Consider the following 27,969-nt stretch of genomic DNA (forward strand, 5'->3'; position numbering starts at 1 on the left):
TAAGTTTCTTAATTTAATAAAATTTCATCAATATAAGAATATGTCCGATTCCATCTATATAATACAAAGCCTTTAAAATGGTGAAAGATAAACAATAACCTTTTGTATCTTCATCGGACTACGAAAGATTTCGACCATACAACATTTAAAGTTTATTTACATAAAAATCATCTCAAAGAAAAATAATCTACCAAATTATAATTTCACTCATTAAGACTCAACTTTCCAATGTTATTGTTAGAATGATTTTATTATTCCGGTTTCGAAGGACCATTTCCTTTCTATTTAACAAAAGTTTAAACTCGCAATACAACCGAAAGTATAGGAAGTCATAAAAGCATTTTAGATTTCTGTATATCTTTATTTACAAATTATAAAATTATATACATGGTGTTGCCGTGGGTCTTCGTACATTTAAGATACACAAGGTTACGCCACAATAAATACTAATGGAGTATTTACAATGATGTACACGGCCTAACTAGATTCGAACAATTAATTTCAAAAATATCATCCGTTCCGATAGTGACAAAAATTATTAAAATTTTACTAGAATCTTCTGAAGTTAAACAAATAACAGATGACTCATTAGGCCTATATTCGGCAGTGAAATCAGTGGGTAGGAAGGTGAAAAACTGGTTTACTATGAGATTCTATTTTAGGGGCTAAGATGGAACAGACAAGGCCTACAAGTGATTTATTACAATTTTCGCACCAATAACATTGCTTATATGAGAGCTAAGAAAGACGAATCATCAGTTACACTCTACCGGCATAGCAACCGTAAGTTTCTTCTTAAACAACAAAAAATTAAGGGTTTAAGTTTGACTTGTGGTTTGACTGTGGCTAAACAAATGGGCCGATAATGATGTTAGAAGTTGACGTGATCGAGATGGTTATTAGCTACAAATAAGAACGCAAGTTACAGCCTTATTAGCTTTTGGTTAGCCACGGAAGAATCATCACATTTGGTACACACCAAGAGCTACTCTGATGATAGACCACGAAATAGTCGAGGGCAAATTTTTAATTATTTAAAGTGTATTACTCTAGCAACGGAATCATACATTATAAAAATTAAGTAAGAGACCACTGAACGCCTATTAAAATTCTGAACATTGACTGACATACTATCCTGAATATTATGTAACACAACATGAATCACTACTATTTCGACGAGTTTCGGTTGTTTCATTTCGTAATCACTCTACGTGGTTAATATTATAATCAATTCTTTATGCATACTAAGCCGGTAGGCGAACTTATGAATTCTTAATCTCATAAAGGATTTATAGGATCGCGAACAGTTTTTTCAATTCTACCATCAGCTGCCAATCAGTTTTGATAAGGTCATCACGGAAATAGTCTTTACATGCGTCAATACTGGCTCGGGATATCTGAAACAAAAAAAATAATTAATTACTACTTTGTTCTTCAAGCGTCAACTTTATGTAACGACATAACCATCATTATTTCAAAGGGCCATTTTAGTTATTTTGTCGTATATTTTGTCTCAAAAGGCAAAATCTGAAATAATTTTTTTTTATAATACTGGTACACGGGAATGAATTACAAAGAACTGTACAAGCTTTATCCAAACAGCACTTCAATTTTATATAATAACAATGAAAACCAATCAAAAACCTAAAACTTAAGAAATCCCCCGTATCATAAAACCCCTGTGCCTTTAAGAAACTTCACTATGAATGCATTATAAGGGGATCTTCTAGTATTGCTAAATAGTCAAAGTCAAAAATCATTTATACATATAGCTAACACAATGTATACTTGTGAACTTCAAAAAAGAAATATACTTAATGCTTCTAATTTTACATTTACTGCCAGTTCTCAAATCAAGGGCTTAGAACGGAAGAGAAGAAATGGCAATAAACTCTAGTATATTTAAATAGAACAATATTATTTCAAACATTTTTATTTAATAAATTTATGTTCTATCGCGTGTTTCCCCTGTGTCTTTAAAAAACTTCACTATGAAAGCATTATAAGGGGATCTGTCAAGGTGATAATAATTTGATGGTGTAGCCATTCGTAGCATTATCAAAGTAATTCATCCTCTACCAAACAAGTCCTATCCAGAACTAAGTTTCTCGACCTAACAAAGTATTCTAGAATGTTACTTCAATAATAATAATAATCTTTATTTCTTCTCTCAATGAAACTGTCTCAGTATAAAAGTAACAATTCAGTACAAATCTTACATCCATTGTCATAATAGAAAAACCTTTACATCTAAAAATGGAAACGATGAATGTGCACTGTTTCATTCAGGTTGACCCAGTTTCGGCGCATTGATTCAACTTTCTGGGGCTGAATGGTATGACGTCATAGAGAAAATAGATCAGGTTGTGCAAGCAGAGAATTAGGTCATGACCCTCGCCTCACCCTCTGCAGCTTGGCAACGGGGAGTTGCCATTGAAGACCCAGCAACGCTAATACCGGTTGACGTCATTGACGGAAATGTATATTTGAACAATTACCAAAAATATAATTATAACAACGATATGCCAAAAGGACGCATCTTACAAAATAATTATTTTCATAATTAAATCAAAATGCGACATTGCTTGAAACAGATAGTCTTAATTATAATTGTAATATGAATTATCGCCTTAGAAACTATCAAACGTAAACAACTGCTGCTTTTAAGTAGCTTTTTTGAAAGAAAAGAAAGAAAAGCTCACTTAAACAGACTAGCCGTGTGAATGCTGAGGCAATCAATGCTTGTCACAACAGCAATAAGACGCCTAAAGATGACTAAACCGTTTGAGTTAATAAACCTGGTGTACCTAATTGAATAAAAGTGCAGTATCTCGGACACACGAACATAGTAACAAAACATTATAAAACACTAAGATGGTTAATGAAGATTATCTTAGTTTAAGGCTTAAGCTATTATTTAGTATTGTAGAAAATGAAGTCTCTGCGTTGATGAATCAATTAGTACTGACTACGGACGAAAATATATATTAAATTAAATTATTGTTTATATTAAAAAGCTTAAGAAGAGCCCAGACTACAGTATTGTACTTAATACCGATAAATAAGATAAGTAACGTGAGACTAACACACGAATACAAGCTTTATTGCAATAATATAAAAGCTAAAATGGCTAAGCTAAATGTTTTGACGTAGAATGACCTAATAAGTTCATCGTTAGCTGTTCACCTTTAACATGGACTTTTAGGGCGCAGGACGAAACCGTTGAACGAATCATTAAGGAGTGGTGAATAATGTTTTTGTTTATTTTTTTATTTATAGAGACACTAAAATCTACGCTATATGAATTTGGGTATATTTAAATAGAATAATATTATTTCAAACATTGTCATTTAATCAATTTATGTTCTATCGCGTGTTTCAATATCAAAATTACATTATGTAGTCGTGAAATCAATAATTTGTGTTCAAGTAATGTTGCTATTTCTAAAAATAAAGGGTGCGTGTACTTATGTACGCGCGTAAGAAGTTATACTTCTTTGGCATTATTAAAAATAGTTTTTGATTGCATGCAAATAATTAATTACAATTAAATAATCAAAGACTGGAAAATGAGTCATTATAGTCAATGTTCAGTTTACATTTGAAAAATTAAATAAATAAATATTTGTTATTATTCTTTTATATTAACATAAATTATATTATTATTCGAATGTTGTTTTTAAATTATGTCCAATGCCGTAGCATCTTCCGTGGGCAACTTCATTCTGTTAATTTTGTGTCACGGTGCGCGCGCATGGTAAAATTTCACTCGCATTAATTTTTCATAACGCGCCTAAAGAAGTATAACTTCAAAAAATGTAATTCGATACCAACATTTAAAGCTGTATTTCATTTATTCAGGAATATTCTAAAGTATAAAACAGCTTCATCATACATCTCTCTATAGGTTAGTAACATCCGTGCATCGGTCCCCTCGACCTAGTGACCTGTGAATCCTGCGATCAATGGAGCCGGGGGTCATTCAGACCGAGATACTGCTTATTCATTCATTCCTATATATTATCAACAGCAACAATATTTGAATATGCGTGTCTGAGTAAATGTTTTAATGCTAATGACTTGTCTCACTTCGCATTAGAAATATTATCTATAAATTAGTACTAGACTTGTATAAAGGCAATTAAGTGTTATAATATATATTGAATGATTTGCTATTTTAAAAGAGTACCGAGAGGAGAGTACACCCTCCGTCTTCTTTGCCAATGAGTAGGGACAAATTCAAATTTAATGACGTGGAATTTTTTTTTATTTTTTTTATATACATGTGTCTTTACTAAGACATCATGGCACATTACAATCTAGCCTAACTTAAGACTAATAAGTAATTTAAGTCTAACCTAATTTACTAATAAGGATTTTTTCATAAGAAAGTGTCCAATAACACTACTTACAGTCTCTATTAAAGGGAAGACACTCTGTTCTTGTGTTCTATTTTTTTTTCTTTCACTCACTGTGTATTTAGTACTGACGTGCACTAACACTAATTCACTAGTTCAAATGGTTTTGTCCTTTTAAGTCTTCTCACTAGGCCAGTGGTGTCAAGGAGTTGAAGAGCCTCGACATTCACGTGATGGTGGAGCCTTTTTTCGTGGGCTCCAGCAGTCTTTTTTATTATTGTGGCGACGTCCTCTATATTAAGGTCCCGATGGAGGTCGTTATTGCGAATATACCAGGGAGCATTGACTATTCCCCTGTGCACTTTGTTTTGGAATCTTTGGATTACTTGGATGTTACTATTACTGGTGCAGCCCCACAGCTGGCAACCATAAATAAGTCCATACAGGTGTCAGGACTTGTTTGTAAATCAATAATTTATTTTGAACTGATAACGCGGAATGCCTTCCGAGCAACCAGTACAATTTAGTGTAACGGAGATCCAGCTCTTCACGCTTCTTTTTAACATGGACCTAAGTGATACCTGTATCTTATGTTCCATAATAAACATATTTTATTTTATTTTTTGAAAACATCTCGCGATTGAACTGTTTTGACTTTGTAGTTGAATAAACAACATTTACTTTTACACGTTAGTCAAAATTACTATAGAAAAACAAAATGTTTAGTCAAAATATACGCTCATTGATATTTGCTCCACTACATTTCCGGTTATTTATGAAAATATCCTAGGTACCTGACAGTCAAAGCAAGATGTAAAATACACTAGAAAATATTGATTAAAACTTACGTAAATTTAAAAATGGACAGCGTATAAGCATAAAAACATATCATGGTACATCAAAAATAAAATAGTACACAAGATCAGTATCTTCCCCTTAATAGAGACTGGAAGTAGTGTTATTGGACACTTTCTTATTTTAAATATCCTTAATAGTATATAGGTTAGTTAGGCTAGATCGTAATGTTAAATTATGTCTTTGTGCAGAGACAATCTATATATATATATATATAAAATTCTCGTGTCACAATGTTCGTTCCCATACTCCTCCGAAACGACTCGGCCGATTCTTATGAATTTTTTTATGCATATTCAGTAAGTCTGGCAATCGGCTACTATCAAACTTTCAAACCCCTAAGTGATAAGGGGTGTCCACCCCAAATACATATACAACCCCTAATTTTCACCCCTCTACATACAACCCCTATTTTTTATTATTGTAGATAGTTATTTTTATTGAACTAAAAAAATGTTTCCTAGAAATAATATACATCGCAAAATAACGTTTGCCAGGTCAGCTAGTTTATATATAATATTAAATGCTACATTAAACTGGTAAATTAATTCCAAATTCAAATAATACTTAGTTCCGTTAATTTTTTAAGAGGAAAATGCCTAGCGGTATAATTAATTCTAAGAACGGCTGTCAGCCCTTTAGGATAACGTAATAGGATGCATCGACCTATCTTCCACGAACGATGTGACGGCAACTACGACGTCATACGTTAGACTACGTACGAAAATTTAACTTGATAACGCTTAATTTAGATTTGTAGACTAAATATACTAGCATTTATGAGCTTTTTAGATAAAAGCTTGTTTAACTGGACTTTATGCTATTTATATATGAATCTTTATTGTTGAATATAATTATAGTACCTAGTATAAAGCATCTGTTCATTTTTAGCCAAATAAATTTCGATATAATATCTTATCTTAATATATATAAATTACAAGTCACGTTGTTTGTCCGCTATAGACTCTTAAACTACCGAACCGATTTCAATCAAATTTGCACACCGTGTGCAGTTTGATCTAACTTAAAAGATAGGATAGCTTATATCTCAATTTAAACCCGCAATATTATTTTATTGCAAAATATTTGTTTATTATTTGATAGTCACAATTCTAACAGATGTGCTGTGTTGAAAGTACCAACGTTTCAAATAAGCTACAATTTAAGGCATTACCACTAAAAAAGCATGGTGGTCCCCATGACTGGTGTTCTCCTACCGTTTCCCTTGAATAGGTTACTACTATGTAATATAACTAAAACCTTAGCCACAGCAACGCTTGGCCGGTCTGCTAGTTAGTAATAAATTTCATGATTTTTGTATACGTTTTAGAAACATATATCCTATATAATAAAGTAAATCTTAAGCGTAAAAAGCCGTATTTTTATATAAAACGCTTCTTCGGTTACGGTCGACCGATTTTAATAAAAAAATTAGTTGCCCCCACGAACTTCGTTTCTCCTTAGCCTATTTAGTACCTACCAATATGGAACATTTTGCTATGCTACCCCGGAGACTGTTCGATTTTCCGAATTGAAAACTTTTAGGTTATTCTGTGAATTTTTTGTATATAAACCTCTGAGAAAGAAATAAAAATAAGGGTTGATCGTAGAGGGGTTAAAATTAGGGGTTGTATGTATTTTTACAACATAAAAAAAAACAGTTTTACAAATCATCAGCTTTCTATTAGAGATATATATATATAATACTAGCTGACCTGGCTAACTTCGTTCCGCCCTACAACCTTATAATATCGTTGTTACTTTAATTTAACTTATTTTAGGATTTCATTTATGTTAAGTATCACATTAATACAACTTTTTTGCAAATACAGAAATGTTTTATTGCTTGCCATTGCGAAAGAAGAATGGCAGTTTTACACATTAGGCATCTTCTCTCTAGCGTCAATATGGCGATACTGCATGTTAAGCACTTTCTGATATCCAACATCTTTTGATCAGGATCAAAGCATGGTTATGCATCTCCTCATTCACCTCAAGATCGGAATTTCTTGAACTGACACGAATTCGACGTAAAATGATGCGTAGTTTTGTCAACAGATGGCACCATATGGTTTTTGCATTCGTAAAACTAATTAATTAATTTATTGTTATTCGATAACTTATCCGATATTTTATTTTATTGCTTATTCTGCTATTCGGGACGGAAACAAATCCAACAAATCAAAAACCATGGCAATCGGTCCAGCCGTTCTCGAGTTATAAGTGTTGTAACAAACACGACTTTCTTTTATATATATAGATATTTTTGCTTACGGCCTAACCAAGAAACATATGATACCATTAAATGAAGTTACACGTTCCCATAATACGAATGTTTGAAACATCAAATACACAAGTCAAACAGTATACAATAACGACGCCCGTTTCCGTTCTATTCTCGTTCGCTAATATTTGCTAACACTAGTGATGGGGTCATGTAAATTGTGAACGCACGTGTAATGCCCATATACAGTCTAGATACATACTGTCTTCGTATGTATTAATGTTATCGTTATATTAGAAATAAAATAGTATCAGTACTTAAAGGAATTTTACATTACGAATATTTAATATGCGGCTGTCTAATTATGGCAGCTTTGGTGTCAATCATCATCGTTTGACATTATTATCTCGTAATAAACTTGATGAGGTGACTTTTTTTTTATAGAACAGGGTCAACGGGGGTCAAACGGGCCGCCCATGGACACTCTCAATGCCAGAGGGCTCGCGAGTGCGTTGCGGGCCTTTTAAGAATTGGTACGCTCTTTTCTTGAAGGACCCTAAGTCGAATTGGTTCGGAAATACTTCAGTGGGCAGCTGGTTCCACAAAGTGTTGGTGCGCGGCAAAAACTGCCTTGAAAAACGCTCAGTTGTGGAACGGCGGACGTCGAGGTGATAGGGGTGGAATTTCGTATTCTGCCTCGACGTCCGATGATGAGGACTATGTTTCTATACAAATTTATCTGGAGATAGTACGACACGGCAGGAGTAAAACTTTCTTATTTATGAACCAGCGCTTATAAGATATTGAGGATACTATAATTATAGATAATATTTTGTGTATGCGATCTGTTTTAGCTTTATATATTGTTTAAGTGTTTTCTTTTATTATACTTTAATATCAGCCTTGCTATTCTGTAACTCACTTTTCAAACTCACACAGCGGTTTCGAAAAGTGAGTTAAAGAATCGCAAGGCTGGGCGTTATTATTAGTCATTTGTTTTTATTCCTGTGCCTGACCCACGCGGCACGCAGTGTCTTTTTTAGGGTTTATGGCATGCCGGTTTCCTTACGATGTTTTCTTTCAATGTTTGAACGAGTTTAAATACTAGGGCTTAGCTAGGGTTCGAAGGTACGACCTCAGATACAAGAGTCTCACAATGAAGCCACTAGGCCAACACTGCTACTTAACTTAAATTTAATAAGATATATATAAAAATAGTTTCTCGTTTTCGTGAACTTTAAAAAATTCAAAAACATCAAAGGAGCATTAAATTTGCCGACACCAAATTGAAATTATCATAATTTACAAATATTGTGAGTCACAAACACACGCCAGTCACATTTCTTTCGTCGATCTTTGATGACGTCCATAGTTTTAATCAAGAGTTATTTATTTTATTGTAGCGAGCCCAAACCGCTTCAGTTGTTTTGATGAAAGATGTTACAACTGAAATCGATATGGTTACGTAAAATATACTTATGTATTTTAAACGGTGCGCAAGTTAGCGATTGGCGTAATGAGTAAATTAATTTTGTCTCGTGTATAAAAAATTTAATATTTTTTTTCATTAATCAGCACGTTTTTACTTTATTAAATTAAATATCTCTGAATTTGATAGAGTCTGAATTTGATTAAGGCATCCCATAATAGGTTGCAGTGGCTAGTGGCTTAAGCGTGCGACTCTCATACCTGAGGTCGTAGGTTCGATCCCCGGCTGTGCACAAATGGACTTTCTTTCCATGTGCGCATTTAACATTTGCTCGAACGGTGAAGGAAAACATCGTGAGGAAACCGACATGTCTAAGACCCAAAAGTCGACGGCGTGTGTCAGGCACTGGAGGCTGATCACCTACTTGCCTATTAGATTTAAAAGTGATCATGAAACAGATTCAGAAATCTGAGGCCAAGACCTAAAGAGGTTGTAGCGCCACTGATTTATTTTTTAAATTAAATATCTAAACAAAGGTGCAATACATGAATGTAATGCTTTACTAATCGACAATTTATATATTTGAGTAGCTACGGATTACATTTATTGTAAACTATTTAATGTTTACTAAATGTTTTAGACATTTAAATACGTCCAAAGCTTAAGCGAAAAATACGGGTTTTCATTATTAATATCGCCCAGTTGCATTTTCAATACATCACAGCGCAGCGTCTAAATTTAGAATATGGGCGTGATCGCTATTAAACTATCGATTCGAGTCTGGGAAACATTGATGATATAAGTGTAGAGAACAGGTGTGAGAAGTAACCTTTACAACGATATTTTATTTCAATAAAGTATGAAAAATAGATAGTAGCCGATTCTCAGACCTACTGAATATGCATATAAAAAGTAATGTATTATCAATAAATGTTATATGAACATTTTGCCTTATGCGAGAAATGCTATGTCAGCAGGGTCCTAAGTCTTAAATGGTGTTTAGAAGCTTTGAAACCTACATTGAAAAACAATAAGAGAGAAATCAAATAACATCAATTACGGAAATATCAACCATTTTAGACATTCCTTTGTATTGCACACATTTATGCTCAACATAAGTCATACTGGAAATAACAAGATTTTTCTTACAACAAATCCTCGGATAGAACCGACAAGGTTATATCCGCCAGGTTTTAAGGATAAAAACATTAGAGTCCTTTTTTATTATACATTATAGGCCTTTTCAATCACGCGTTAATCGTAGTGCCGTATACTTAAAAAATATTGTGTTTGAGATTCTAACGCCCAGTTGGTATAACATATTTATTTAACTAGCAGACTCGGCCAAGCTTTGCTGTGGCTAAAGTTTTTGTTATATTACATAGTAGTAAAACTATGCAAGGGAAACAAACGGTAGGAGAACACCAGTCATGGGGACCACCATGCTTTTTTGGTGGTTATGCCATTAAATTGTAGCTTATGTGAAACGTTGGTACTTTCAACACAGCGCCATCTGTTAGAATTTTGACTGTCAAATAATAAACAATTAATTTGCAATAAACTGCGGGTATAAATTAAGATGTAAGCTATCCTATCTTTTAAGTTAGATCAAACTGAATACGGTGTGCAAATTCGATGGAAACCGGTTTATAGTTTAAGAGTCCATAGTGGACAAACAACGTGACGCGTAATCTATATCTATATATATATATAATGAAAATGGTCTTCGTTTGAGGCTCAATCACGCCTAAACCACTGATCGTATCGACATGAAACTATTTTCCTAGATGGTTTATGGCTATTTATTTATTAAATTCCAACGTTCCTTCATTTTTTTATTGCTGTTTTACTTTTATGAAAATTTATCCATACGGACTTCACCGCGGAAACATTCGGGGAGGCTTCCTAGAACCTCTAAACGTCAACATCTGTTAAAAACTCGATTTTCGAAATATTTCAATTTTCTTAGCGTGAAGTTAAAAAGAAGAATAATAAAAATATGAAAAAAAATAAAATAATGAAACATAAAATTTATTTTAATTCGTCCAGCAAAGCGGGCGCGAAACGGCTAGTTTATATATATAAGACTAGATGGCGCTGGCTGTACTCGAAATCGCGCTATTAGAGTATTGGATTGAAGCCTACATTTGTAGCAAGGGTGCTGGCCCAGGTGCGATGCGAAGGTCTTTAACGTCCAAAAGACTGAACCACAATCGAGTTTGAATTTTTGACGACTCACCTCGGAGTACTTCAGTACTCCCGTGCAGTCATTCTATAAATAAATATACATGATGTACTCGTCTAACTTAAATTTTTATTAACTTGATGGCTTATTTATATAATTGACAAATATTTTGGATTCTACACGACTGTAATAGTGTTTTTATCATTGAACGTCATGTACACTGTGGTCAAATGTTGATGCAAAGTAAACAAAATAATGGTCACTGCATGTGGATATGTTTACTGCAGAAAGATATTTAATGACATGATGACTTGGCATGGGAAAATGTTTAGTATAGAAACGTAGTATATCTTTTAAGTTAATTCAAACTGCACACGGTATGCAAATTTGATTGAAATCGGTTCGGTAGTTTAGAGGTCTATAGCGGACAAACAACGTGACACGTAATATATATTAAGATTACTTTTTTAGACACGACGATTTATTGTCCCTGACATTGGTCGATATTTGTGTAACATGCTAGTTTTGCATATGTTAATTGCGCATAGAAAAAATATATCGTTACTCAGCCGGGATTGAACGCACGATATCTGTTTAGAGTCACACGCTTCGACCAGTAAGTAGTAGGATAAACACAAGGTGTTTATTAGAAACTAAATTTTTATTATATTCTATTGATGTAGAGTCTATTGACCCTTGAAAGAGCCTGCCTCTCTAGGAAAGATTGAAGGGGCCAAGCAGTAAGTTTCATTCGACGACTCATTGGTCTAGTGGTTAGTACCCCTGACTGCGAATCCATGGGTCCCGGGTTCGATCCCCGGCTGAGGCGAACATCGATGTGATGAGCATTTGGTGTTGTTCTTAGGTCTTGGGTGTTTAAATATGTATTTATATGTATATCTATCTATAATATGTATGTATATCCGTTGCCTAGTACCCATAACACAAGCTTCACCAGCTTAGCATGGGACAAGGTCAATTGGTGTGAATTGTCTTTTAAAAAAAAAAATATTGGTTGTTTGTAAAGTAGGTTTACGATCGAGATGTTTACGTGATAACGTCTTATTGGTGATATAAGTTTTTGGGAAGTAAGGAATTAATGAAGATAACAATTTTTCAAATTTTAAATGACATCTATCGTTTTATTCACACTTTTGATGATAAATTTCGGGTGTAAAATGACAAGTTTACTTATTCGACTATGATATACATTTTTCTTCATACATTCACGGAATGACTGGCAGCGCTCGAGATGAGACGGGAGATCGGTCCGTCTCTCTCTCGTTATACCTGCGATCGCGCTCGTGAGGTTTTGGTGTGACACAAGTTTCTGAACATGTCACCCGACTAAAACGATTTTAAAGACGTTATCACGTCAAAAAAAAAAAAAAAAAAGAGAGAACTTGATGTCACCAACAAAAGCTGAAACTTTAACGAGCTTCTAGTATATGAGTACTCCTTTATATGAACGTGACTTAAATTTGTCGTATTTATAATATTGTGTATAGACTGGAGTAATTACCGCCCTATTAGGGAGCTTCAAGTATTACGTAACGTATTTTTTGGTCCTTTTGTAAAACGTTACGCTGCGGGGCGCGCGTTAAATTACGCGTTATTGTTAAAAAAAAATCGACTTACACCACATAATAGTAACTAAAGAGTCACTAGGTGGTCACGCAAAATTTTACTATACTTGGGTACTGAAAAACGTTACGGCGAGTTACTTGGGGGGGGGGGGGGGGTGTTTCAATAATCTTTACGTAATACTTGAACGCTCCCTTATATAAAAATAAAAATTAATGTTACCTTGCTAACAAGCATGTCAGTTTCGTCAAAATGTCTGCCGAACATTTTGGGGGATTCCCCGGGTATCGGCTCAATCTTGATGCAAACTTCTTGGCCCTTTCGCGCCGTTTCCACTTGTTTATGATTCACTTCGATAGATGTCACAAATCCAAGTTCCACGAACTGTAAGAAAGTAGTAGTTTAATATTTAAAATTTTACTTATAAGTAGAACCGTAAAGGCTACTTAAACATTAAATTTTTTAGTATAGAAACACAGGAAATCATTAAACAAAACGAGTCTCAATATGTACGAAATATCAATGTATGGAGTCAAAAAATGAACTTTTAATCTTTTTTTTACGGAATTCAGAAGATATTTATTATTCATTTATAATTAATTTTATAATACAGTATTTACAATTTTCTTAATCTACAAAGTAATAGTAAAAATAATTATTAATCTTTTAGAATTATATCTGTGTTAATAGAAATGTATAAGCACAATTTTTATTACATTTATTACAATTTATCGAAGTTGCGTAAACTACTTCGCGTCAATAAAACCTCGGCAATTTGTTTTCCAGGAATCACAGTGTGACAATAAATTAATATATTTTTTTATCCTTTTATTATCCAATCAACTATGGCAACCCAATGCCATAATTCAGCAATTGTACTTAAAACTATCTATATAATTTCATAAATAATATTTTAATACCTCTTTACTGGGCACACAAATCGGTGTTCCCTCCTTCAAAATTCCAGCTTCCACCATTATTCCAGCAACGATCGGGTCACGGGAATTGAACACAAATTGTGGTAATACCTACGAAAATTAGAATTATCATAAATATTTATGTGACTTGTCAAACATTATTTTGCTATAGAAATTATTTCTAATTAAGATTACAGTAATATTTGATGTTAAAAATGGGGTTTAGTGGTAGATGGGAAAAAATTAAGGGTTATTTACATTTTAAATCCCAAAAAAAATTGGGCCATCCTTATCATTTAGGAATATAAAACGTAGTTCATTTTATTTTCAATGCTACCAATATGTACACACAATCGGTCTGTTTCCTTACAAACACTTTGATATGAGAATTTTATATACATATATCATTATAAATAAAAGTCTAAATGATTAAAAACATTACTAAAATAATACTTGTTTGTTTTATACATAAATTCAACATTCATGGTTATATTTTTTATTTTTAACCAATATATATTATGTGATTGTACTTTAAGATACAGACTTTTGATTAAGAACAAGGTTACCCCCGCGAACTTCGTTTCGCCTTAATATAATGTTTTTACTTAGCTAACACTTTGCTATGCTTACCAATACAGACTTTTAGTTTTTCCGGAATAAAAAGCTAAGTACTAAATAAAACTATTTTTTTTATTTTTTCAAATATTTTTAAAAATTTTCTCTGAAAATAAACTTTTCTCAGACTTAAAAAAATAAACAAAAAAAAAACTCGAATTGGTCCAGCCGTCTTTGAGTTTTGCGTTTCACAACACATTTTGAGATTAATTTTTATTTTACATGCAAATATTGTAAAGAAGTTTTAAATCAATCGCACCCAGGGCCAACTAGGACTTGAGACAAAACTCAACCATAAAAATGAAATATATATGTGGTTCTCACCTTCAGTTTGCACGGGAAGACAGCTATATGCTTAAATTCCTCCCGTTTCCTCTGCTTAAGTTCTTCTCTATATGCGGTGAATTTGTCAAACAAATGGTAAATAATATCAGCTGCGAATATCTTCACGCCGAGCTGATCTGCCAACTCTTGCGCATCCCTTTCGATCTGAGTAAAAAAATCGCTTATTAAATTACCGCATTAATGACTATAACCCTATCTCGAGATTTAAATCTCGAAATAGCGTTTTGTATAAATATTTTTTGTGTGTGAGTAGAAACACAGTTGCTACTCAGAATATTACTCTTTGAACCATAAATTTAACTGGTTAAATTAACCGTTACTTTAATCGTAAACCTACCTACTTAACCAATATCTATACAAAGGTGTGATTGTGTGTTTGGCGACCGACTCAAGTCGCAATATCTGCTGATTTAAAGGAATTTGTCATCGAAATCGGCGTTACATTCACAATCGCTATAGCCAAATAAATTTTCTATTAATGTAATTTAATTCAAGGAACTAATTTAAAATAAAATAAAATATGTTTATTATGGAACATAAGCTGTATCACTTATTCCACGTCATTAAATTTGAATTTGTAGGCATCCCTACTCATCGGCAAAGAAGACAGAGGGTGTAGGCCGAGAGAAAAAGCCGGCGTAAAAAACTCTCGGTACTCTTTTAACATTACCAAGGTCGTAAATGAAACCTGTAATCCATAGCAATATAAACATTCAAAAACATCACAGTCGATGCAGCAGTTTTAAAATTATTATTATATATATATTATTATTATAATAATAAATTTAATTGACATAATAAACACACCTTAACATCAAAAGCCAATATAGTAGCAAACTGCGAGTCGTGTTCCAACATGGCGGACGCTTTCATTACGTCTCGTTTCACCACCGGACCTATCCTAATAGCGGAGTACTGAAACAAATTAATATAATTATTACTTTTTATAAACAAAATGTAATGTACTATTGAAAATAATGAACGTTATCACGTTCAAAGGTTCGATCCCCGGCTTGCACCAATGGACTTTCTTTCTATGTGCGCATTTAACATTCGCTCGAACGGGGAATGAAAACATCGTGAGCAAACCGGCTTGCCTTAGACCCAAAAATTCTGGCGTGTCAGGCACAGGAGGCTGATTACTTGCCTATTAGATTGACATATGATCATGAAACATATACAGAAATCTGAGTTTACCACATCATACATAGTACTAAATCTACAGCATATGCTAGTAACTCTTTTATCTAAAATGTATAGCAATTTAAGTAAACGTAAATGTTAAAAAAAAATACTACAAAGTCCAATTAAAATATAAAGATAAAAAAAAATATAAGCGAAACAGGCTTAAAAAGGTTGTAGTGCCACTGGTTTATTTATTTATTTCATTTAAATTTAAAACCTTCATATTTTTCTAAGACAACTAGAAATAAATAAAAATCATCGCGCAATAACCTTCGGTCAGGTTTCGTGATATTTTTTTTTGTAATAGGCAAGTAGGCTTTCAGTCTTCTACGCAGTTACCTAACGATGTTTTCCTTCACCGTATGAGCAAATGTAAAAAAATATTAAAAATACTTACGGGAATCTTGCTAGTCCTAAGGAACTCTAGCAACGCTTCGAGGGATCCCAGAGTAGACGCTTGCACGTACACACCGCGCTCTGATAGTTTAATGGACGATAGAGCTGTCTTCAACTCCTTCGCCACTTCTTCCCTATTATCATTATAACATTAAGGATAGGAAACGAGACGTAGTCGCTAAGTCGACTCCTGATGTCATAAATGTATTGGATTTTGTCATTATATCGGCGGTTTATTCAGATTGATAAATTATTAAAACACCGCACAATCAGCCATATTACAATAGGCATAAAAATGTCATATTTAAAAGAACATTTATATTTTTTTTAGGGAAAATGCTAGTTTGTGTGTTACAGGTCATCAGGCCTCCACCACTTCGGATCGACAGAAGGTCTTAAAAAGTAGAGAAAAATTTAGTGAGAATAAACAATCATTATTACATAGGCATTATTACAACGTTAACAAAAATATAATATTTATAAGGATACACATATAAGGAAACCACATGGGGTATGTGTGTGCATGTGTGTGTGGGGGTATGTGTGTGTGTATGCGTGTTGGGGTGTGTGTGGGTGTTTGTCTGTGTGTTAATAAGTGTATGTGTGTGGGTGTGTGTGTGTGGGGGGGTATGTGTGTGTGGGTGTTTGTCTGTGTGTTAATAAGTGTATATGTGTGGGGTGTGTGTGTGTTAGTGTGTGTACGTGAGTGTGTGTCTGTGTATGTATTATTACTTAATTGTTAATCTAATAAACCTGAAACTATTACTATTATCCAAATTTAGGATTTTAAAAACTCTCCCACATAATAAAGGCACTTTGCCATTAAAAATCTAATCACCTTCTCCTTGAAAGCACTACACACTAGTGACTGTAATTTCTAGGTAATTAAATATTTCGCTTCTGAATCTGTCCAAAGCATCTACACACGGCCCTAACTAAAATCAGTGGCGATATCAGAACAATAGTGGTGGGGATGAAATTGACTCGTAGTTCGAATCGGCAGTAGCATACGAATTGCCTACACACGTGGAGAACTATGGTGCTGTCCACGATTTACCCGATATTGCCTCTGCTTTTAGCCGTGTGTAGACGTTTTAAGGCTACAAGCACTTTCGTATTTAGTACAAAAACTATCTAATACTCATTGTATAATAATAAGAATTCAATAGAAATTTTATATAGTAAATTCGACAAGGTGTTTCATTTAATTTATCAAGTGGAAACCCTGCTTATATCGAACAAGTAAAACAATATAAATACAAATTAAATCAAATTAAAATTGTAATTTTTATTATATGTTGGGTTAAATGTAAGGGTTGAGATTGAAACTTAAAAAATTTAACAGGAATTTTCCACAAAATTATTTCAATCCTTCAGGTATGTTAAGCTAATGCAAAAAGAAGCACTATTATACAAATGTAATGACAAAAGTAAAGTTTAACTTACTTTAAAATGTCTACTTCATCTGGTTTCTGAGCTACAAGTAGGTTCAAACCAGCAATTGCTTTTTCCAATTCTTTTGCTGCTATCTTCACTCCTTGGGCCCCCGTTACTTCTTTGTGCTCAATGTAAGCATTCTGTAATAATTCATAATGCGTTATAATAGGAGTTAGAAAAGTATTTTAGACTAAGACATAGATAGAAAGAATGGATAGCACATAGTAAGTATGTATGTAGTGTGGACTGTTTCCGCAGTTAGACGCCCATTTGGTCCGTTGTACCTAAAGTCGTGTTTAAGCTAGCCTAGCTCCTTCCGGAAGCTCAAAAGTTTCCTGGATAAATTTAGCGACCTCATTGGAGAGCAACTTTCGCTTGATTTTGATTAGGATCCTGTTGTGATGACAGACAAATCTACCCCTGACAAATTAGTCAAGTAACACTTTTGTTTCGTCTATTGTTATTGTACCATTTCGTCTATCGTTATTGTATCGTTATTGTATCGTTTCGTGTATCGTTATTGTATCGTTTCGTCTATCGTTATAGTATCGTTTCGATCATCGTTATTATATTGTTTCGTCTATCGTTATTGTATCGTTTCGTCTATCGTCATAGTATCGTTTCGTCTATCGTTATTGTATTGTTTTGTCTATGTTTATTGTATCGTTTCGTCTATCATTATTGTATCGATTCGTCTATCGTTATAGTATCGTTTCGTCTATCGTTTTAGTATTGTTTCGTCTATCGTTATTGTATCGTTTCGTCTATCGTTATTGTATCGTTTCGTCTATCGTTATTATATTGTTTCGTCTTTCGTTAATGTATCGCTTCGTCTACCAGTTTTTAACCTAACATTTCTAACAGAGAACGGAAGTATTGGTTGCGAAAAGTTTTACTATGTCTGATTTCAAAGAAACATTTTCTCCTGTTTTTTTAAAGTTTATACATTTATGTATTTTATAAAACCTGGATAAATCTTACCTTGACACGCAACTCCTTCATAGGCTGAGGCATCAAAAGCGACCTTATTTGCGTGACTATGGGTCCTTCTGTTCCCGCCAAAATCGCCGTATCTCCCTCACGAAGCGTTCCATTGATTAGAATTGTATCTATCGTAGTACCCAATCCGGGAATAGCTTTTACCTTGAATATAAAATACTCAAATTTAAAATACATTCAAAAACTTATTTAAGGGGAAAAAGGGAAAACTGAAAAATTTAATCACGTTTTTGTCAGCTATTTAAATATTTATTTATTTGTTAGATATTTAAATTTAAAATAAAAAGTCTTTAGTAAATTACTATTTAGTCCTAATGTAAGCCAGATAGAATATCAAACGATTCCTCCCACTATAGTCTAGTCGACAAGTTGAAAATGGTACAAAATAGAGATACTGCTCTTAAAATTATGTGCGATAGCTCATTGGATAAGGAATGACGTCTAGAAAAATGTGCCAAAATCGTGTATTAGCACATAAATTGCTAAAGTTTTAGTTTTAGTCTTAAAATTATAGCAGTATCTCTATTTTGTACCATTTTCAACTTGTCGACTAGACTACTAGACTATTTTACTTTAAAATATATTAGACTGTAATATAATAATTAGAGCCTTCCCACGTATATTTTATAATTAAATAAAAATATTAATTCAATATGATCGCAAAAATTCCACGTTCAATAAAACCATGAGCCAATTGCCTATCACTATATTTCTGGAACAATAGAACTTAGGGTCCTTTAAGAAAAGGTTGTACCTTCATAAAAGGCTGTTGTATAAACTATTAAGCACTCACCTCTAAGACAATAGCAAGCAACTGCTGAGAGAAGACCAGCCTCTTATGTAAGGGTCCCTCGCAGGCCTGAACTATCATCGCTAGAAGGTTACCCATGCCTTCACCAGTCACCGCTGATGTGGGCACCAAGGAGACGTAAGTACGAGGGTCTGGGTTCTCGTAAAATAATGCTGCGTTAAGACCCTGAAATATAATTATTTTATCATCGACAAAAATTTATTAGCTACTATTGAGTGTATATGAAGATGCCAATCAGTGGCTGATTTAATGTAAAAAAATATGGTCTAGATATATGTTATAATAATAAAATTCCAATGCTAGAAATATTTAATCTCTTAATCATTTTGACAAGTATTTAGACAAAGCGTTGGGTGGGTGAAACCTTGAACCTAATTCGCTGTTATGCTGATGGTTTTTTTTCTGCATTATCAAAAATTCTGGTAACTAACTTTATTGTATACTTTATCTTGTATATATTTTAATTGTATTTTTTTGTAACACTTTTGTATACTTCAATTGTCATACATTTTAGATGGAAGATTTTGTAAAATTTGCCGTAGAATTAGTACTATGATGTGGTAAACTAAAATAAATAAATAAAAGTATTTATTACAATTATTTAATTTTTGATTGGGGTTTAAGACTACGCATTAGCAAGTATTAGTACGGGTTAGTACTCACACATATATTGAAAAATCCTTTAATACATTTTTGTATCCGGGGTTTGAACGCACATATAGATCGTGCTAATCAATATTCCAACTCATCATCTTACTTATTTTAAACGTGTATCTTATGTATTAAATGTAATTTTTTTTTGGATTTCTATTATCGTATTGGTTTAGTACTGTAACATTCGCTCGAACAGTGAAGAAAAACATCGTGAGGAAACCGGCTTGCCAGATAGTCGAAGGTGTATCAGGCAGAGGTGGCTGATCACCTACTTGCCTATTAGATTGGTAAAAAAATGATCATGAAATAGATACAGGAATCTGAGGCCCAGACCTAAAAAAGTTGTAGCGCAACTGATTTTTTTGTACTGTAATGATAGTGTATGTATTTTTTGTGAATAAATAAATAAATAAAAACATAGTACTGTCTTTTATTGACATAACTTTTACACATTAAAAGAAAACACTTCTTTTAGTCATCAAAGCACGCGAAACGTCGGAAAAATTTAAAATTATGTAAAATAATTGTAGATTTATAATAATACATAACTTCAAACCGGTAAAAAAGTGTTTTCTTTAAATAAAAAAACATAAAAAAGGCAACGTAGGCACCGCACGAGTGCCGCAAGCGTAAAGCATTCTATAATTTACCTGTTCAGCAAACTGGAGTATAACATCTTTCGTTCGCTTCTCAAACTCTAGTTGGGTGTTCGGTTGCTGCATCTTCAGAATGTCACGAATATCTTTACGTTGAGAACTCTGCCAATCGTACAATCTATCTATCTTATTTAAGGCGACTAAAAATGGCGTCTTCTTCTGTTTTAGAAGATTTATCGATTCTATCGTCTGTGGTTCCAAGCCGTGCATAATGTCTACTACCTGTAAAGACAAATTAGTATATTGTATATTAAAAAATATGGCTGATCTACGTGAAACCTTTTTTACCGAATTCATAAAAGCACACTGTATGTGTGTGATATTGAGTCGTCGTCGAGTGATTTATCATATTTTATAAGATAAATTAAAAAAGGTTATTATAGTTAATTATTGAACGTTGGGACTTACACTAATTAAACAATATAGTGAATAAATACATTAAAAAATTTTATGTACTAAATCTTACCAGAATGGCGATATCACAGAGTGAGGAACCTCTGTTTCTTAAATTACTGAAGGATTCGTGACCAGGTGTGTCAATAATGAGGAGACCTGGCAACTTGAATGCTATATCATTCACCTGTAAAGAGAGGAATTTATTTAAGTAACAATAATATTGTTCTGTACAAACATGAAAAATATAAACTACTTATAGTCTTTGTTATTTATTTTTGATGTTGGAACCTAACTTGTACTTACCAACTTAAAAAACATCTAAATGGATCTGGGTTATCTTAATGAAATAAATAATTATGTTTAACTTTTTATTGCCTGTCTCTAACTAGCTCTTAGTATAGATCCGACTTTTCAAGTTTAGAATTACAGGTTGATAAAATTCCAGTTTCGAGATAAAATTTTTATTTTCTCAGGTATGAAACAGTATATGCCGAAGAATTTCAAAAATTTATTTCCTCTCCTAAAATTTATTATCAATTCATATTGATTTTTCCAAAAACATCTTAACGACCAATTTTTTACGGTTTTATTTAGCTTGACCCGTTTAGGTCAAACCTAGTAATTGAAATTTGACTCCCGTCCTCTTGTTGTCTAATCAATACCCTAGAGCAAGGAGAAGACTGGTATCTAGGACCTAACAAATAATTTTTAAGCTTTTAGTACACTCTATTAATTTTATTCTGTATTTTCAAACAATTACATGGCTATTGGGTATATTATACTCACCGCTTTCACATGCCTAGTCTGCTCTTTAATATTCTCGATGGGCACATTAGTAGCACCAATCTGCTGCGTAATTCCACCAGCTTCACCGTCTTGTACGTTAGTTCGCCGTAACTTGTCCAAAATTTTAGTTTTTCCCGTATCTACGTGTCCGAGGACGCAAACGACGGCAGCACGTAGGGGATTGTTAGCTTTGTTCTTTTCATTATCTTCGCGACGTTTCTGGAAAAAAAATATTTGCCATATTGTCTTATTTTTTTTTATTTTTTTTTTATATAATAGGGCGGCAAACGAGCTTGCGGGACGACCAAAAAGGGCAGTCCACGCAGCCCATTGACACCCATTTTTAGTGGGTGCGTTGCCGGCCTTTGAGGGAGGAGTAGGCTCGTTAAATGGTTTGTATAAAAAGTCTGTCGTTACTTTATTATCCTGTTTCAATTACTACAAAGGACAGTGCTGTGTAAAAACTTCAAATCAAATATATATTTATTATGTCAAAACTTAGCTATCGGGTTACCAGATTACTTAAAATATGTATATTAAATGTCAAATATCAAAGTCCCTGATGAAAAATTGTCTGCATAGAATACTTGAAGTTGTCTATATATATATACTATATGCCCAATTTGTATAATTACATTTTTTTTAATTTATATACATATATTTCTAAATATAAAATATTAATAATAAATGCTTTGCTTTTTTAGTAGTTTTGCTTTGTTCACTGTAGATTTGAAAGTTATGTTTATAATTTCTTTTAGATTTATTTAACTAAATATTATAATAAGAGGAACCAATTTTTAGCAGCAAACAATTACAAGTACAATTACATCTCATATTACAATTACAGATAATTTTTATTTTCAAAAATTAACAAAAATTAGTAATAAAATTACCTCCAATCTCTTCAAAACAATCTCTCTCTTTTTCTCGGCATCTGTCATTTGTTCATCTTCAGACTCCTCTTCAGAGCTGGAGTCATCGTCCGAACTGCCTTCCTCTTCAGAACTATCCTCTTCTTGCTAAACATTTTAGGACACATCTTTTAAGAATATTGCATTTGTTAGTATAAAAAAAATTGTGTTTTGTATTTCCTCATGATATAATTTCTTGTAATAGATAACAACAAACAAGGAACTTTGTTATAATATTTAGTCTGTTTCATAATTTGTTGCATGGTTTGGTATTGCAATGCACTGCAATGGCATTGACGTGAAATTTTACACGGAATAAGTGATACCTGTATCTTATATACCAAAATAAACATATACATATTTGAAGTGAAACTTCTTTATCAACGTATGGGAGAAATGTTGTAGCAAATCGTCACGTTTTTCGGTTACGTGCCATGTTGCTTTTTGAAGTCAAACTTCTTTATTTATTTATTATTCGACACTTAATATTTTAATGACAATTAAATTCCTAACATATCTTCCTTTTCCGTCCCTCTAAGTATCGGAAATCTAAACTTTTAGATTTGTATAAATATGAACAACACTTAGAGATTAGTTTGCCACAGAAGTTTCACTTCTGACATGTGTACTTTGTACACACACACTTTTTTTTATTGGTTGCACCACAATGCTTAATCTAAAATTCAATTAAATTATTTTTTGCACAATTCATATAATCCATTATCTCCTCAAAAAACTATATATATAATACTAACATAAACTTTTAACAACTATTCAATTATTTCTCCGTATCACTTTGAAACTAAATAGACCAGTGCCGATAATTTTTGAAACCAAAAAAAATTACAGTAGGATGAAACCCATTAGAAAAGCAGGGGAATATGATCAAAATGAAAGGAAAAATAAATTACGGTCGATCTGAGGTCGGGAAGGGGTAGGGGGGGGAGGTTTAAGGGTAAAAAACGGTTTATCTCGATTTCCGGCAAAACTAAAAGTCCTATCGAAGAAAGTTAAATGGCAAAGTTGTAGGTAATAAAAAGATCTAAAACTTTTGTATTCACACATTTTTCACATAACCTCAAAATTGGTGTGAAAAATTCAAAAAACCAAGTTTTTGGTTTTTTATTTTTATCTTTTACAAAAGTTTATTTTTTTAAACGAAATTTGGTGAAAACTTACCTTATTATGTCCCAAATATACTGTAATTTATTTGATTAAAAATATTTATTTTTTCACCTTATTTTGAATTAATATCGAAAAAACACCCTAATTTTCAATCGAAAATTCTGACGTCAAAATTTCAGCTTTTTTCAAAAAGTTGGTGTGCTTTCAGTTCGTTGAAATCTCTACTTTCCTATGGTAAAAAAATATATATATATTACCATAGTAAATCTTCTCAGAAAATGCAAAAAATCGTATGCAGTAACGCCCAGACCCGTCATACCCTTCCCTACTTCTCTATGAAATACGAAAATTTTAGCTCATCTAAAGGCTAAAAAATTTTTTTAGGTCACTCAGGTATATATAAGTTATCTTAAAATAGTAATAAATAGGCATCTAATTATAATTTAAAGAAGATTCATAGAGAAGTAGGGAAGGGTATGACGGGTCTGGGCGTTACTGCATACGATGTTTTGCATTTTCTGAGAAGATTTACTATGGTAATATATATATATTTTTTTACCATAGGAAAGTAGAGATTTCAACGAACTGAAAGCATACCAACTTTTTGAAAAAAGCTGAAATTTTGACGTCAGAATTTTCGATTGAAAATTAGGGTGTTTTTTCGATATTAATTCAAAATAAGGTGAAAAAATAAATATTTTTAATCAAATAAATTACAGTATATTTGGGACATAATAAGGTAAGTTTTCACCAAATTTCGTTAAAAAAAATAAACTTTTGTAAAAGATAAAAATAAAAAACCAAAAACTTGGTTTTTTGAATTTTTCACACCAATTTTGAGGTTATGTGAAAAATGTGTGAATACAAAAGTTTTAGATCTTTTTATTACCTACAACTTTGCCATTTAACTTTCTTCGATAGGACTTTTAGTTTTGCCGGAAATCGAGATAAACCGTTTTTTACCCTTAAACCTCCCCCCCCTACCCCTTCCCGACCTCAGATCGACCGTAATTTATTTTTCCTTTCATTTTGATCATATTCCCCTGCTTTTCTAATGAATTTCATCCTACTGTAATTTTTTTCGCTTTTTATTTATTTTGAAGGCTATCTGCACTGGTCTATAAAGGAATTTTATAAAATATAATTTAATTAATTGGGGCTCGATATTTATGAATCCTATTTGTTTAATAAGATACTGAAATATAAGTTATTACTAATTATTATCTACATATTAATGTAAGCACATTAATTTGTAATTATTTTAATGGATAGTAAAAGTCATTTGGTAAATACACAGAACAACACTCTAATGTCTGTATTCTAGAATGTCAAGCATACTTAAATTAATTTCTAAAAGCTTATGCTTTACCTTGTATAGTATGAAGCTATGTAATTGTATGAAGTTTGACAAGATACAAATACGAATATGGACTACAATCTGTTAAAATATATATATGTATATATAAATGTGCGATACATACCTCTTTAGGTTTTTCTTCAGATGGTGGCTTTTTGTTGTCAAGAACAGGTGCTGGCTCAGGCTTTGTAGACTCCTCATCTTCAGAAGACTCGGCATCCCAAGCATCTTTGACAGACTCAGTGTCCGACTCCTTTTTCTCCTCGGGCTTGGTGGGTTCCTATAAAACATTATATAAAATAAATTAAAACTCATCCTCCAGAGACTCGCTATTTTTCGGTGTTGAAAAATAATCTGTATTTGTTACTAAACTTTTCTAAAGAATATTTAACACACACATACATTACATGATTGATCTATACTTTAGGGTATTCTATTGTTTTAGTATTGAATTTTAATCTTTTATACAGACAAGAAAATTACTAAAAACAAGTGTACAATATAAAGCATAGCACATAGCAAACACACATTTTCATAAGAATTATTATTATTAAGGGGAATTAATCTCAATACCTAAAAATTACTTTATTAATACAACAGGAGGAGGACAATCATATATTACAAACTCTATACCATATAATTATCTATTAATAATATGTAATGTTACCTGCTTATCAGTAATTTCAATTTCCACTTTCTTTTCTTCTACAGGTGCTGATGCTGTTTCTTGTGACATTTGAGTTTTTAATTTATTTGGCTTTGCCCTAGTACCAGGTCTCAGTGGTTTTTTCTCAGTCCCAATTTCTATTCCTTGAGCTTTTAAAGATTCTAACATTGCTTGAGCTCTTGCCTTTTCAGCTTTTTGTTTAGGTGTTAATAATTTACCTTCAGCTTTAAGTCTTTCTTTTCTCTCCTTTTCTTTTTGCTTTTTCCTTTCTTTTTTTTCTTTTTCTAATCTAATAGCTTCAAGTCTCTGTTTCTCTCTCTCTTCCTCTTGCCTAATTCTTTCTTCCTCTTCTCGTTCTAATCTTTCTTCCTCCTCTTTAACCTTTTTCAAAGCTTCCTGCATGGCAGCAATAGTTTTCTTGGTAGGACCTTTTTTACCTTTGTCGTCTTTGTCCCCTTTGTCACCTTTTTTCTTCTTCTTTCCTTCAACAGGAACATCACCTTCAGCATCCTTTTCTTCCGATGGAGCTTTAGTATCCTTTTCATCTTGATCTTTAAGCTCAACATTTTCAGGTTTACTTTGTGGCTTTAATTCTGTTAGTTCCTTTTTACCTTCTTGTGGTTGTTCCTTCTTTTTAGCTTCCTGTTTTTTAAGTTTCTCTCTTTCTTTCTTCTCTTTTTTCTTTTGAGCTGCTGTTTTAATAGTTATATCATTTTCATTGTCACTTCCCTTTTCTTCAACATTGTTTTCTACTTCAGGTTCTACCTCTTTCTTGGTTTTTTTCTTTGCTTTTGGTTTTTCTTCTGGTTGTTCTTGAGGCTTTGTTGGTTCTGGCTCAGCAGCAGGTTCTTTTTTGACTCCCGCATATTCCATTTCAAGTTCCGCTAGAACCTTTTCTAAATCTTCATCACTGTCATCCTTTTTCCTTCTAGCTTTTTTGCCTTTCTTTCCTGCTGGTTCCTTTTTATCTTGTGTAGGTTTTTTGGCAGATTTTTGTGCAGGTTTTTCATCATCTGAGGAAGGTTGTGCCTCAGGTGCAGATTCTCCAGAATCTTCAATTTCTAATAAAGAGAAAGCACTCTTTTCCTGTTTTGTTTTATTTTTTTTCGTCTTGACATTCTCATCTTCAGATTCATCTGAAAGATGTAATACAAAGGTTATTATATTAATGGTTACCAAAAAAATAGGAAAGTTCATAATACTTACCATCACTACTGGCATCAACTTTTTTCTTTTGAGACTTATTTGATATTGATACATTTTTAATATTTTTTGTGACTTCCTTTACATCAGAATCAACTGACTTCTTTAGTTTAGTTTTTGATTTGGGTTTCTCATCTTCACTTTCATCTGATGCTACAGCTGTGATAGCAGGAACTCTAAAGAATTTTTTTATTATAAATAAGACATTAAAGCTGATAACTGATATATACAATAACTATATAATAAAAAGTCATTTAGTGATAGTGAAATGTATGAAAATAGACAAGTTATCTTTAGTTACAAATATAACCTCTAAGACTTACTTTTTGCCCTTGGTTTGTGCTGGTTTTGTGTTCTCAATCGTAGTGGTTTCTATGTCGCTATCTCTGTAAACAAAAGTTTTTTCAGTAAAATGAGCAGAATTTGTCAACTTTCTACAACAACATATGTGATAGACCGAATATTACCCATCCTCGGCTGTCTGACTCTTCTTGCCTTTTTTAGCTTTACCCATCGTAGCAGAAGGAACTTTTAAGTAATGATCACTGGTAAATAATATTTAATTTCAGGATAATTAGCAATTTTTATCATGTGAATTGAAATCACTTTGCAAATTGGGCTAAGCCGAAATAGTTCGTCGACGTCGTAGTCGTGTCTTGTCCTTACTTAATACTTATGCTGATGTCAAAACTCAAATCTGAAGCCTGAACGTTATTGCCAGTCAGAATATTCGACAGTTGAAATATCAATGTAACTGTCAAATTTGAAATCTCGGAAAAAGTATGTAATAAACCACAGTATAGTGTCACATACAATATCAAGTTATTAGAATAGAATTCTATATGGCAGACCTCAAGCTAGGGATGTGACATTC

General features: G+C 32.8%; 1 protein-coding gene across 1 annotated transcript; it reads right to left on the reverse strand.

Moving 5' to 3' along the window:
* Positions 1–27,781, reverse strand: LOC125059040 (eukaryotic translation initiation factor 5B). The gene is made up of 18 exons (XM_047663211.1): positions 27,563–27,781; positions 27,419–27,481; positions 27,099–27,271; positions 25,893–27,028; positions 25,350–25,505; positions 22,726–22,851; positions 21,833–22,051; positions 21,117–21,230; positions 20,645–20,872; positions 19,323–19,505; positions 18,512–18,673; positions 17,540–17,670; positions 16,095–16,227; positions 15,320–15,427; positions 14,492–14,656; positions 13,556–13,663; positions 12,858–13,019; positions 1–1,397 (listed from the first exon to the last, which is right to left on the reverse strand). Exons 1-18 carry the CDS (start codon positions 27,607–27,609, stop codon positions 1,290–1,292), a joined length of 3,522 nt encoding a protein of 1,173 aa, XP_047519167.1. The 5' UTR covers positions 27,610–27,781; the 3' UTR covers positions 1–1,289.
* Positions 27,782–27,969: the final 188 nt, after the last annotated feature.

The sequence above is a fragment of the Pieris napi genome, chromosome 19, assembly GCF_905475465.1.
Source record: "Pieris napi chromosome 19, ilPieNapi1.2, whole genome shotgun sequence".
Lineage (NCBI taxonomy): Eukaryota > Metazoa > Arthropoda > Insecta > Lepidoptera > Pieridae > Pieris > Pieris napi.